The 14,497-nt window shown below is 43.9% G+C and overlaps 1 protein-coding gene across 1 annotated transcript in view; it reads right to left on the bottom strand.

Moving 5' to 3' along the window:
• The window catches only part of CCDC60 (coiled-coil domain containing 60), a 165,860-nt gene that overhangs the window by 86,929 nt on the left and 64,434 nt on the right, over nucleotides 1-14,497 (bottom strand). The window contains exon 2 of the mRNA XM_036823211.1: nucleotides 7,388-7,467. Within this exon, the coding sequence (XP_036679106.1) occupies nucleotides 7,388-7,467 (80 nt within the window). The remainder of the gene's footprint in view (nucleotides 1-7,387; nucleotides 7,468-14,497) is intronic.

Here is a 14,497-nt window from a genome sequence, read left to right on the forward strand (position 1 = left end):
CCATCTAGATTTAACTTTTAATTATTCGTTTTGTCTCTTTTTGTTTCAAGAAGAGAAGTTCACTCCACCTACCAGCTTAGACACAAACCATAACTCAAAGGGAATGTCCCTTATTAAACACCATTAACTCATAAAGCAGCCCAGCAACAGAGTGGGATGATAAAAGTGTCACATTTCCTCTGGATTTCTCTGTCTTTATAGACTAAGAAGTCATTTTAGTCATCGGGGTCCTTGGTTGCCAAGCTATTCCACTCAAGAGGGGTTTATTATAAGAGTACATATAGGGCTGATAAAGGGTTTGAAAAATCTTGTGGGAATCCAAGATCAGGAACTCAAAGAGGAATTGGAGATTTTTCTCCCAAAAGAGCTTCAGGGACCTCAGTAGCAGGATCTGAAAGTCTTCAGGTTGAGTCTAGACTTGACGTCGGGCTCTCTTCTCTTAGGTTGCTGTCTTCTCCTCTAACTTCCCACTCGGCTCCTTCATCGTCCCTCTCTTTGCCCCTCATGCCCTGGTTCCCTACAGCTCTCCACGCCTCTCTGGTCCCCCTTCCTCAGAGCCTTGTAGCTTCTCCCCTCACTGCTACCTGCTTGATTCTTGACGTGGCTTCCACTTTACATTCCCAAGAGGGGGACTCTGATTTGTACAAATTAACTTTTGGGAAACTAGCTCATGTCTCAAAGGCTAGCTAAGAATTGGCTATCTGACTGTGGTCAACTGAAAAAAATGACCCCAAATCTCCACCCTTTTGCAAGGAGACTTTGCAGATCTTCCCATCAAGAAGTGGAGTCTATTCCCCCACCTTTTCTTTAAAAAAATTGATTAATTAATTTATTTATTTTTGGCTGTGTTGGGTCTTTGTTGCTGTGCACAGGCTTTCTCTTTGTGGCGAGCGGGGGCTACTCTTTGTTGCAGTGCGCAGGCTTCTCATCGCGGCGGCCTCTCTTGTTGCGGAGCACAGGCTCTAGGCACGCAGTCTTCAGTAGTTGTGGCGCATGGGCTTAGTTGCTCCGCGGCGTGTGGGATCTTCCTGGACCAGGGCTCAAACCCATGTTCCCTGCACTGGCAGGCAGATTTTTAACCACTGCGCCACCAGGGAAGTCCCTATTCCCCCACCTTTAATCTGGGCTGGGTTTGTGACTTGCTGTGGTCACAAGAATATGGTGGAAGTGATGTTTTGCCAGTTCTTAGCATAAATCTTCAGAGGCTTCACACACTTCCATTCTCTCTCAGAATCCTGCCATGGTGAGAACAAGGCCTGACTGACCTGCTTGAGAATGAGACACCATGTTGTTAGGGCCAAGGCCATCCTAGACCTCCCTATGGCTGGTTAGCCTCCAAACCATAGGAGAGAGCCCAGCCAAGATCAGCAAAGTCACCTCCCTAACCCTCAGCTGATGACAGACACTCAAGGGAGACCAGCTGAGATCAGAGAACCTCCCAACTGAATTACAGACTCATAAACACTAATATATGTGACTGTTTTAAGTCACTGACTTTTTGAGGTGACTTGTTATGTGGTGATAGCTAACTGATACAATGACTGCAAGAAAATCTCTGAACTTCGCTGAGTCTCAGTTTTCTCATCTGAGAAATGGAGCAAAAGGAACTTTCCTGCCTGCCTCAGGGAAGATTTTTAAGATACGATGCAAATATAAACTTTAGAAATATTTATTGAGTGGTTCCTCTATGCTAAGAACTGAGCTAGACCTTGGGGATTCCCAGGACAGATTGACCCTGTTGCAGGACAACATCAACACGTTCTCCTCCCAGCCACAGGCCATCCCCCAATAAGGCAGAGTGGACACTCCAGCTTGAAGGCAGTAGAAGAGGGAGACCAGCCTGATGGAGACAGCAATGGCCCAGCCATCTCATCAACTGGTTTATCCCACAGATTTATATGTAAGCCATCTCCCTCAGTCACTTCCCCCTAAGTTAATGTACAGGCCTTCCCCCTTATTTTTAACTTCTAAGTTCCAGGGATGGACAACAGAATTAATTCATCCCATCACTAAGCACTCGGGGACCATGACAGCGGATATGATATTTTCTAGGTTAGGAGACATCTTCCATCCCCGTGAGGGCGGAAGAGATAAAAACATGTTGATCCCGCCTTCTCCCTTGTCTCCCACATCTGATCTCATCCTGTGCCTCCAAACAAATCCCGAATCCACCCACTTCTCTCCAATTCACTGCTATTTGCTGATCCAAGCCATCGACATCTCTTACCACACAGCCTTTCTACTGGTCCCTATGCAGCCGATGGGATGTTCTTTTAAAGATCAGATCATATCCTTCTCTTGTTCAGAACCCTCCAACGGGTTCTCATTGCACTTAGACTAAAACCCAAACTTTTCACCACGGCCTGTGAGGCCCAAGGCCCTGTGGGCTCCAGCCTGTGCCCATCTCCCTCACTCTGGTCCAGCCACGCTGGCCTTCTTTCTGCTTCTCCAGCATTTCTGGTTTGTCCCAGCTTTGGCACCCATCCATCTGTTGTCCTGTGAAATACTCCGTTCAGGCATCACTGTTCAGGTGTCAGCCCACGGCCCCCTTTACAAAACCGCTCCCTCTGGCCACTCTTGCTAAGGCAGCACTTGCTCCCCGTCACTGCCACTGCTACATCCAGGTACGCTTTGGAGTTGCCGCAGGTCGGGTTCCAGACCACTGCGGTAAAGTGAATATCGCAATAAGGTGAGTCACGGTTTTCTGGTTTCCCATTGTGTATAAAGTTATGTTTACGCTATATTGTAGTCTCTTAAGTGGGCAATTGCATTGTATCTAAATAAACAATGTACATATCTTAATTAAAAAATACTTTACTGCTAAAGAAGGCTAACCGTCCTCTGAGCCTTCAGTGAGTCCTAATCTTTTGCAAGAGTCACATCAAAGATCACTGATCACAGATCACCATCACACATACAGTAAAAATGGGAAAGTTTGAAATATTGCAAGAATTACCAAAATGTGACACAGAGATACAAAGCGAGCAAACGCTGTTGGGAAAATGGTGCCGACAGACTTGCCACACACTTTCCATTTGTAAAAAACGTAGTATCTGTGAAGTGCAGTAAAACGAGCTATGCCTGTACATCACCTTGCTTTATATTCTTCATAGGATATGGCCAACGTCCCCTGCCCCAATCCTGTTTATTTACTTGCTAACTTGTTTGTCTTTGCCCCATTTTAATGCACATCACTGTCTCTTATTCATTGAGGACAGGAGTTTTGTCTACTTCGTGCACTGCCGTGTCTCCAATATATACAATGATGCCTGGTGTATACCTGGTGATGCCTGGTAGTCAATAAATATTTGTTGAAGAAAATGAATGAGCACAGAAAAACTAAGGAGGGACCAAGAAGAAGTGCCTAACTTCATACAAAAGAAAAAGCTTCTTCCTTTGCCAAAATTCCACCTTTGTCATATCTCACTGCCCTGCTTCAGCAGTCTACCAAATGCAGCTGGAAAGCAAAGTCGCAGACCTTGGAAACAGGTGCATAACCTGTACCCTGCTGGGATCTGCTGGAAGAGGGGGTTAATTCATCGCTGCTTATTTGCAGTTGCCAGTACCTAACTAAACTTTGCCACGGGTATATCACAGCTTCAGGTTCAACATTTCAGTTGTTTTCAATGCAGAGATGTCTATTTTCCTTAGAAAAACAAAAACAAACCAAAAAAAACCATGTGCAATAAAAAGTACCGGCAGCTTCGGAGGAAAACATGTCATTGGCTTCAAGAGTCAACCAAGAACTGGGCACACACAGAAGCCCCGGTTGTCAACTTCTGCTAGGAGAAATTTGGGAAGTGAGTGCACAGTGTGCTGCTTGGTGCCGCCGAACATCTGGTGGAAGAGGCGAGGAGGAAAGCTGTTAGATTTTTATTCTTTTTAGCATCATGTTAAATTGGCCATGAAACCAGGGATGGTGCAATTGAATTATAAGGGGGCTGAAGTATTAAATGAAAATCTAGGAGATAGTCAAGGTGTTTGGCTCATTCTAACACCTCCTTTTGGTGTTTTGGGCTAGATTCCAACAGGAGGTGGAGCAGATTTTAAAAACAGTACGTGGAAAAGACAATATCTTCTTTGTTAACAATTCACCTCATTCAATACTGGGTGATGGCGCCAAGGGGTATGCATCTCTTGGAGGGGTGATTTCCTCTGGAAAACAAGGTGTTCCTTCTGAAGGGGAATCTCTGGTTCCTTAAATGTCAGTGGGATCCAGGAGTGTGGCCAGATGGAAAGTTTTACTGTCGTTTCTTGCTTTCTTGCTTGTGGCTTTTCTGTCTGGCCCTTTCCACGTTGTCCTTCACGCCCAGCACTTGGACAAGCCGAGTCCGTCTGGCGAGGATGTTAAATTCTAGCCATGGTAAATGTGTCTGGCACAAAGGACAGACTCAGCTTGCCAACTCGAGGATGGCAGAAAAGCCACTGTCTTTATCACCTTTTCATCACCCCTCTACTCACCCCTCTAGGTTAGTGGAAAGTTCTACCTTGGTCATTTTGGGGCATGTCCCCAGAGTGCTGGTGAATGTTTAACAACCATCTCTCTGGAGGGACAAGTAAGCCCTGATCTGTACCTTTTGCTGATTTCTGTGCCTAAGTATTCCCACTGTAGCTGATTTTGACCTACCAATATGATGTCAGTGAATGTGGGGCTGGAAGGAGATTTGCAGTAGCCCCCATTATACAGTATTTCCACCACACAGATACTATAACCAGAAATAACCTCAACTGCATAGCTTGCAGTAAAATGTATGAAATCATTAAGAAATGATGAGTTGCGAGTATTTATCACTTTGTTTTAATATAATGTATTTAACTGTAAGTTTCTATAAGTTAATTTTTAACAACAGCTGCGTTTAATAATTGGCTTGCAAATTTCCTGGAAATTCAGCGCATCAGTTCTGGCTACAAGCTGGCTCACCACTGCTTGTCGCCCTCCCTGGCCTGGGTTGAGTCTTGGTATCCGGAACCTACATAGATCAAGGCATGTATTGGTACTTGTAGTTACCAGCTCTCAATCTATAGTATAAATTATTATGGAAATGCTCATTTCCTAGGCTCTAGAGATTCTGGTATGTATGAAGATGTATTAGAATCATCTACCTCCAGGCTGGGAACACTCAGCTGGTAAGAACTGACATGGTCATAATGGCTGTGTACGGCCAGTGTCCGTTCTGATTGGTGCCCATGACATACAGATGGAACCTCACCTCTGATGCAATTTCCCTGCTGTACCATTTCTTCTGAAGCCTGGAACATTCCCTCTGAAACCTGGAATATCCTTCAGGCATGACTGCGGAGCAGAGTACAAATCCCCGCTGGGAGGTGCACCCTCAGCTGTGCAACCCTCTTTCTTCGCTGCCTGCCCAGATGTTGCCCCACTCAGGTAACTCTGGCCTCCTGACACTACCTCTCACCAGTCCCTGGGGCTCCCAGGTTCCCAAGGCATCAGCCTCAAAAGCCCTCTGACCTGGGTTCAAACACTGTAGAGGCCAATGTGTCCACAACTAACAGAGGGGTCCCTGTGGGGCTCATCCGTTGATTTTCAGGGACAAGTTCACATGCCATCTCTGAGCTGTGCTCTGCTTGAAACTCCGAGACTGAGTCCCATCATCCCCCCTTGAGCTGGGGACATTCTCTGCAGGATTATTCCAATGTTGACTATTATGTTAGTCTGATGCGGCTGTCATAACAGAATAGGTGGTCTAAACAACAGACATTTATTTTCTCCTAGTTCTGGAGGCAAGACGCCCAAGATCAAGGTGTCTCTCCTTGGCTTGTAGATGGCATCTTCTAGCTGTGTCCTTACCTGCCCTTTTCTCTGTGTGTGCACATTCCTGGCATCCTTTCCTCTTCTCATGAGAACACAAATCCTATTGGATTAGGTCCCACCTTTCGGACCTCACTTAACCTTAATTACCTCTTCAACAGCCCTCTCTGCAAGTACAATCACGTTGAGGGTTGGGGCTTTGACATACGGATTTTGGGGGGACACAATTCAATCTGTAACAACTAATGAGCACTTGCAATGTGGTTGATCTAAATTGATATATGTTCTAAGTGCAACATACACTGTGGATTTTCACCATTCATCATTTTTCAGCACATGTTCAAAACAGACTCTAAATTATCTCATTAATACCTTTTTATATTGATTCCATGTCAAATGACAATACTTTGGATCTATTTGGCTAAATATATTATTAGAACTACTTTCACTTGTTTTTTCTCCACTTTTTTTTAGTGCGGCTACTGAAAAATTTGAAATTATGTAACAGCTCACATTATGTTTCTGCTGGACACTGGGTGTCCAGAGACCCTCTCAGCACCGACGCAGGCACCCCTCCTGTGGTCGGTGGGGAAATACTGTTCTCTGGGGCCCCATCCTGATGCCCCCCTTAGCCTCCTTCATCCCTTTCCTCCTCCCCCGTTTCAAAAGCCCACACCTTCCTGCCTCTTCTTGGGCTGTCATCCCGTTCCGTCAAAGCCGTGTGGGGAGGAGATGCAGGTGCGCAGTGAAGGAAGAGCTTCCAGACCATGGAGGTGAGGAAGGAAGCGTCTCGCTGTGATTCTTACCAGCGTCTGGCTCAGAGCGGGAGACACGTGAGATAAGCAGACCCTGCGCGCTGCCTGTATCACCCCCGCTTAGCGTGTCTCTTAACGTGTTTTGTGTTAAAAGACTCTCCATCTGTTACTCCGCCTTGAGTTGCTTGGCCAAAAGCCCCATTTATGACCCCACCTTGAGGAGAAAGAAATCCCACCTCACGCCAAGAGATGAAAAAAATATGGTCCTAGACCTCAGTTTGCTCACGCTATCACGCTATGGAGGAAGGAATTGGTGGGGTGGAAAAAGATATGAATGGCATTGTCTTCAAGGCTATGGCACTTTTATGCATTATTTCACCCCCTTCTAACAACCTCATACTATATTCACTTTACAGTTAAGGAAACAGAGACTCAGGGAGGTTAAGTAACTCTTCCAGTGTCACCAGCTGGCAGGTAGCAGGGCCAGTATTTGAGACCAAGTCGATCTGACTCTCGGCTACCACACTGTGGGCGTGCAGTAAAAAGGGAAGAGTCTTCTGGAGCATATGGGAACTCTCTTGAGTTGGATTCAGCCCAAGAAAGCAAAGCAGAGGGAATTCTAGGCATGGGGCTGCCGTGAGCAAGAATGGGTAGGTCGGTCTGGTGCAGGTGCTCCCTGAAGAGTCCAACCAAGAAATGGGTCCCATCCCTAGCCCTTACAGGGCTACCCTCCTGCGAATCTCCTGCCTAATGTTCAGGGCTGAGGGGCACTGAGACTCGGCAAAGACTCACAGGCGTCACCCCATAGCCTGCTTGTCCCTATCGGGCTGTCTGTGGATCATTCGGTGCAGGGCTCACTCACCGGCTTCGTGTAAGGTCTTTCTTGAGGTTTATTATATCCTTCTCCGTATACTTCATGCTCCTCATTGGTTTGTCTGGGACCTGAGGGAAGTCAAGAAGTGAAAGAAGTGTCAGTACAACTGTTCCAAGCGGAGCCAGGCCGCAGGAGGCTCATGCGTTCATGTGAGATGTCTGCTCAGCTTGCAGGGGTCCTTAGGCAGCCCAGCGTCCTTTTTTCCACCAGAAGAGAGGCCTTGTGGCACACTGGCAACAGCAAGGGCTTTGGAGACGGACGAACCTGAGCACTGATCCTCTTTCTGTCTGGTGACCGCCTGCGTGACCTTGGACAAATTACTCAGCATCTCTGGGCCCTAATTTCTTCAGCAGAAGAACAGGGGAATAATTCCTACTTTGTTGTGATGATTAAATTAATCGCTAAATTCCTGACTCATGGCAAGCATCTGAAAAATGGAAGCTTCTATTATGAGCATTAGACTCAAAGTAAAGCAAAAAATTAAACGTTGATAATCATTGTTGCAAAGTGGCACAGGTAGCTGATTTAGAGAGCTTGAATTTTGTCAAAATAAAGATGCAAATGTACTTTTCCCCCGCCCTCACTGCTCCCCTAGCAGGATTTTATGAGTGAATTATCCAGGTAATTGTTCATGGGTTTTTATTTCCCTCTTCTCTATTCATTTGCCTTTCTTAGCCATCAGGGAAACCTCACAAGACTTCAATTTATTACTCAGAGGTGGATATCAGGTCAATATAAAGAAGAGAGTTAAATTAACTATATTGTAATATAAAAGTCACTTTTCTCAGCTACCAATTTGGTGAACAATAGCAAGACTATTATCTGGATTATCGTGTCTTGAAATTAATTCCTGCAATATTGTTTTTTTTTTTTAATTAAAGGAAATGACAAGAAATCATGGGAAAATGGATGCTTTCAAATGAAACTGTGGGAGAATACATTGTAATGACTTTTCTGAAGGGCAATTCATCAATGCATACTAAATGTTGCAAAAGCAGGCTTGCCCTTGGTCTAATGATGCTTCTGCTGTCAATCATCCTATGGGAACATCCCTGCATGGGCACAGAGGTTCATATCAACAAAACTGCTAAGATGCTGCTTGTGAGAGCAAACTCTTGGAAATCACAACTTCACCAGAGAAGACAGGTTCAATAATCAGGGTGCCTCTAAACGACAGAATACTATGCAGCAATTAAATGTAATGACAATATAACGATCTAAGTCTAGAGGTGCTGGAGGAGTTCTCTGAGGGAGAAGATATGTTACAAAGTAATAGGTATTGCATGATTCTTTGTTTTTGGAAAAATGATCTGTTTGAATGTATACATACCAAAAGATATGATAAGTCCCCCCCCACCCCCGGCCATGCAAGTGATTCTCTACGGGGGTGGGATTATAGCAGATTTTATTACTTTTTTCTTAGTTTACGTGACTTTCCCATTGCTCTGCAGTAAATATGAATCAGTTATGTAATAAACAAAAAGAAAAGATTTTTAAAAAAATAAGTGGCAAGTGAAATTTGACCATGGCTGCTCAGTGGTAGTGTACTGACAGTGTCTTCTGCAGGCACGGGGAGGACAGGTGGGCTGCTCACTAACAGCAGTCGCAGTCACACGGGCGTGTGGGGGGAGGTGCGGTGTTTTCCAGCAGCCATCATCACCTACTTTCTCTGAAAATGAAGTTGGGCTGTGGTGCCTGCCGCGCTGGGCCTTCTGAGTGGAACGTGGAAGGCAGGGGATGCAGCTGTATCCAGGTTGAATGACGTTTGCATGGATCTGGCGATTGTCATACTGAGTGTAGCAAGTCAGACAGAGAAAGACAATTATCATATGCTACCGCTTATATGTGGAATCTAAGAAAAATGGTACGAATGAACTTATTTACAAAACAGAAATAGAGCCACAGATGTAGAACACAAACTTATGGTTACCAGGGGGGAAAGCGGGGGTGGGGGAAGGGATAAACTGGGAGTTTGGGACTGACATATACACACTACTATATATAAAATAGATAACCAATAAGAGCCTGATGTATAGCACAGGGAACTCTACTCAGTACTCTGTAATGGTCTGTATCGGAAAAAAATCTAAAAAAGGGTGGATGTACGTGTATGTATAACTGATTCACTTTGCTGTAAAGCAGAAGCTAACACAACATGGTAAATCAACTATACTCCCATAAAATTTTTTTAAAAATTGAATGATGTCTGTAGCGGGGTGGTGAGGATAGAGAGTGGGGTCTGGAGTGCAGGGAAGGGACTGTTACCAGCCTGCCTGATTCTCAGCCACTTTTCTCCTGGGTCACCCAGTATGCGTCCTGTACCAAGCAGCTCGGATTAGAGGTAGAGAATCTACGGCAAGACCCCAGAGTACCCCGTCTTGTTCACTAAATAAATCATACGGGATACCAGAAAAGCACCTGGGATAGCCTTGAATAAGCTCAGCTAGACATGAAACAATAAAATCATTTATACACTTTATCTCTTTAGCTATCACTAGGAATGACTTGTAGGTAATATTATCAAGCTTATCACAATACACCAGGGTGTTTCAACCCCTTGGCTGAAAATTGATGGCAAATCTATCAGTTTTCATCTTGAGGGATGGTGAAGTGGGTGGAGAGACAGTCCTCCAAGGAGGCACATAAGGATCCCTGGGAGTACTTTTTAAAACTTCTGCATAATGGACACCGGCTTTTCTCACGCTCCCAGTATCCCTTCTCCCTCCCTCTTGATACTGGTTGGTTCCCTGGTTAGACTGCCTGCCCCTCAGAAAATACTTACGGTACCAGCAACGGGGTGGTCCTAAATGGCTGAAGCCAAACAGCAGAGCCCACCTCTCATCACAGTGACTGGTTGAGGGATGGTCATGTGACACAACTTGGGCTAATGAGATACAAGCAGACTTTTGCCATGGGCTTCTAAAAAGCACGATTCCTAGATCTAAGGAACCATAGGCAAAGAAGTTCTCTTTCCTCATAGACTATGAACAGAGAAGCAGACACCTGTGAGGGTTGCTGGCAGCCATTTTGTGTCTAAGAGGGAGCCACCCTCCAGCTGAAGAAGATATGGGGGGGGGGGCAGCTTCCCTGGTGGCGCAGTGGTTGAGAATCTGCCTGCTAATGCAGGGGACACAGGTTCGAGCCCTGGTCTGGGAAGATCCCACATGCCGCAGAGCAACTAGGCCCGTGAGCCACAACTACTGAGCCTGCACGTCTGGAGCCTGTGCTCCGCAGCAAGAGAGGCCACAATAGTGAGAGGCCCGCGCACCACAATGAAGAGTGGCCCCCGCTTGCCGCAACTAGAGGAAGCCCTCGCACAGAAACAAAGGCCCAACACAGCCAAAAAATAAATAAATAAATAAATAATAATTAGAAGGTGCTAATACTTTAAAAAAAAAGAAGAAGAAGAAGATATGGGGGAAGGCAGAGAGGACAGTCAAAGAAAAACTCGTCCTGTGGTACCTTGTTGAACTGAACAAGTTTCAGAAGAACCTGGACTTTTCACGAACATTTCCTTTATTATTTCAACCAGTTTGAATTGGCTTTCCTTTTCCTTACAACCACAAGATTTCTCTCTGAAACAGCTTCCTCCCTTGAGTGTGTCAAGGCAGCAACAGATCAAAAATTATTGCAACAAGTTCTCTTTCTCCTCTTGGGGATTAAGATCAGATGACCCCTATTCTGGTGCATTTTGCAGTGAAAGCGATGAGATTGGCCATGTTGAGATCAAACATTTGAAATCAAGGTTGTCTCTTTCTAATGCCTCATTTTTTTTTTTTGAACAGCCAATTAATTCCTTCTTTCAGCAACTTTCTTCAGAGATGTTGTGATTAAAACACTTACGAACAAAGACAAAATAAACACACTCAAATTTCCTTGCTATAATTTGAAAATCCATGACTGAAATGCTGCTTAACGTCAGTTGTGTACCCATCACTCTCCCAAATGTCTCAGGTTTCACCCCCTTCATGAAGCAACTATGATACTGTCTAAATTTCAAGCATTTTCCCTGAAATCTCACCTAATGATAGTTGCCCATGCACCAGGGATTCACACTATTGTAAAAGAGTGAGTTTGCATAGACTGGGATTGGTGCTGAACAACTTATAGCAGCAAAGCCAAACTGTGTCCTCAACTTGACACAAGACTTTAGCAGGAGAAGATCCACTCCACAAGCGCTGAAATTATGGCAGCATTTCAATGGATTCTCAGGAAACCATTTTCATTGTGACCATTGTTTAATGACAATTTAAATAAGCCACTGGTAATAACTGGCATTGAATGAGGGAGTGCCGGTTGTCAGGATATTTACGAACACACTTTGATATGAGCACAATGAAAAGTTTACGAAGCATCCAAGAATCACTATCTCTACAACCTTTCTGGAGGAAAGTTTCACCATATGTATGACAAGCCTTAAAAATACATATTCTTTTGCTCTAGCAAATCTGCTTCTATCCAAGGAAATTATGCAGCAAGGATGAAAAGATTTATCCATGAGGATATCTACCACAGCAGTGTGAGTAATAGTGAAAAACATCTAAATGTCCAGCAGCAGGCATTGGGGCAATAAATTATGGTCTATCCAGACAATGGTATATGATGATTTGAACTTGGTGCTACTATTTAATGTCGCTGTAGATGTATACTCACTGATTTGGAAAGGAGTATAATTTCAAGGGAAAATGCATGTCACAAATATAAAGAACTTAGATCATAGAGAATTTTAAGATATATATTCATAAAAATTTATAGACATTCCTAAAAAATGTATATAAACTGATACAAATTATGTTTTAAAATATTGACATATGGCAAGGTATATATGTAATAATATAACAAGCTGGAGGTAAACATAACAAATTGTTAACAGAGATGTTATCTGTTAACAGAGATGTTATCTCACGTTTGAATTGTAGGTAAATAATAATTTTTTATTTTGGTTTTTTTTTTCCTGATTTTAAAATAATTTACTTATATTAATTGTCTAATAATAAGATAATAGTGATTTTCATATTTGTAAAGCAATTCTGACTAACTCTATCAACATAAGCAAAATATAAGTTTTTAATGTTGGTCTGGAATGATGTAATTTAAAAGTATATTTTGGGCACAAAGGAACTTATCTACAAAACAGAAGTAGAGTTACAGATATAGAAATCAAGCTTACAGTTACTGGGGGTAAGCAGGGGGAGGGATAAATTGGCAAATTGGGATTGACATATACACACTACCATATATAAAATAGATAAATAATAAGGACCTACTGTACAGCACAGGGAACTCTACTCAATACTCTGTAATGGCCTATATGGGAAAAGAATCTGAAAAAGAATGGATATATTTATATGTATAACTGATTCACTTTGCTATACACCTGAAACTAACACAACACTATAAATCAACTATACTCCAATAAAATTTTTTTTTTTAAGTATATTTTAACACACTCTATCAGGCAGGGTACAGGCAGGAAATCATAGCTCATGCAAGATAGTTCAAGAGAGAGACTTTAATACAGGGGAGCAGTTACAAAGGTGTCAGAAGAGCTGAAAAGCCAAGTAAGTGAGGGCAAGACATGCTAGAGATTTAACAACAGGAGGAAGTTTGTACCCCCTCCAGGGCTGGAAGGACAAAGGGAAGAGGAAGCCTTCAAAAGCGCTAGAATTGGGCCACCTGGCAGAAGCTGGACTCATGGAAGACATGTAGTTTCAGTTGGAGGTGCCACCAGAAACTGAGTGAGAGAAGAGGAGAAATATGCTGATCTCTCTCCCTCCCCCTCCCTCCCTCTCTCCCTCCCACCCTCTCTCCCTCTCCCTCTCTCCCTCTCCCCCCCTCTCCCCCCCACCCCAATTTCCTGCTCCACCTCCTATTGGCTGAACCTACCGGAAAGCCAGCTGGCAAGGGTGCCTGGGAAATGTAGTTTGCAAGGATCAGCTCCCTGTGGGGAGCGGGAAATGGAAATGAGGGCCCAAAACAAATGGTTATGTTATAGCTTATGCAACTGCCTTGGCTCCAGGTGCTGACCAGCTACTTTTAGACTATAAAGCTGGTTCTCCCTTTAATCAAGGACCCCTTTGCAGACGATAACTTTGTAATCCCTTACCTTTTGATCCTAAAACTGACACTCCCAGAATTTCCATGGCTTAGATGCATATCCAGAATTAGGATCATTCTCTCTCTCTCAAAATCATTACCAAAATCCATGTTTCTAGGAAATGCAGAACCCTCCTACTTTTCCCAGTTTCTTTCCCCAGGAAGTACTGTATATTCCAGATCTTCAGAGACCGCCTCCTCTTGCATCAAAACTCTTTTGTTCTAAGTCTCACACTTTTTAGACCCTTATTGTTGATAAACAAACTAATGCTAAATCTTTCCTCGATACTGACACTGATTAAGGTGACTCCGTACCCAAGTAACACATTTGCAAAACAACTCTGCTTTTAAGATTATCATCTGGTTATGAAACTAATTAATGGATATCAGGAAAAGATTTTAAAATTAGGAGAAAGTAAAAGCCAAGTATAATCCCATCACCATCTCTTTGGATGTCCTTTGTTTCACTTTCTGTGACTACTCCCAGCCGGATTTCATAGAAGCAATCCTGGGAGACTTGATTTTAATCCTGTCTTTGCTTCCTTGGGTGCACCATTGGTCTTAAGAGCCTTCGGTTCTTCCATTGCTTTGCAGAGTGTGGGTGATGCCTTCATTCTTTGTTTCCTGGAAAACCAGGTCGACTCTCTGCCCTGTCCCTTTCTACATACATCACGTGTCCTTTCTCTAATCTGTAAACGGGTCTTTGAGAGGACTGTGAGAAATGCCGCATGACATCCTGTAATGTGTCAGGTTAAAAGATGACAAATGTTGGAGGGGGAGGTGAGAGCACAGACTCACAGTGGAGCCTTAGGTGGGGATGGTTCTTGGGCAGGTACACTCACATTTAATATTCATGTACTGGGACTGTTTAAATAGTAGCGTTTGGAAGTGATTTGGTTTAACCTGACAGCTGAGAAGTGGGAGGTGACAGGAATGAATGTAAAGAGTTTTGTTGTCTGAAAGGCCCAGGGTGGAGTCCTAATTCTGTCACTTCGGTGTTGG

Source organism: Balaenoptera musculus, chromosome 14 (assembly GCF_009873245.2).
Source record: "Balaenoptera musculus isolate JJ_BM4_2016_0621 chromosome 14, mBalMus1.pri.v3, whole genome shotgun sequence".
Taxonomy (NCBI): Eukaryota; Metazoa; Chordata; class Mammalia; order Artiodactyla; family Balaenopteridae; genus Balaenoptera; species Balaenoptera musculus.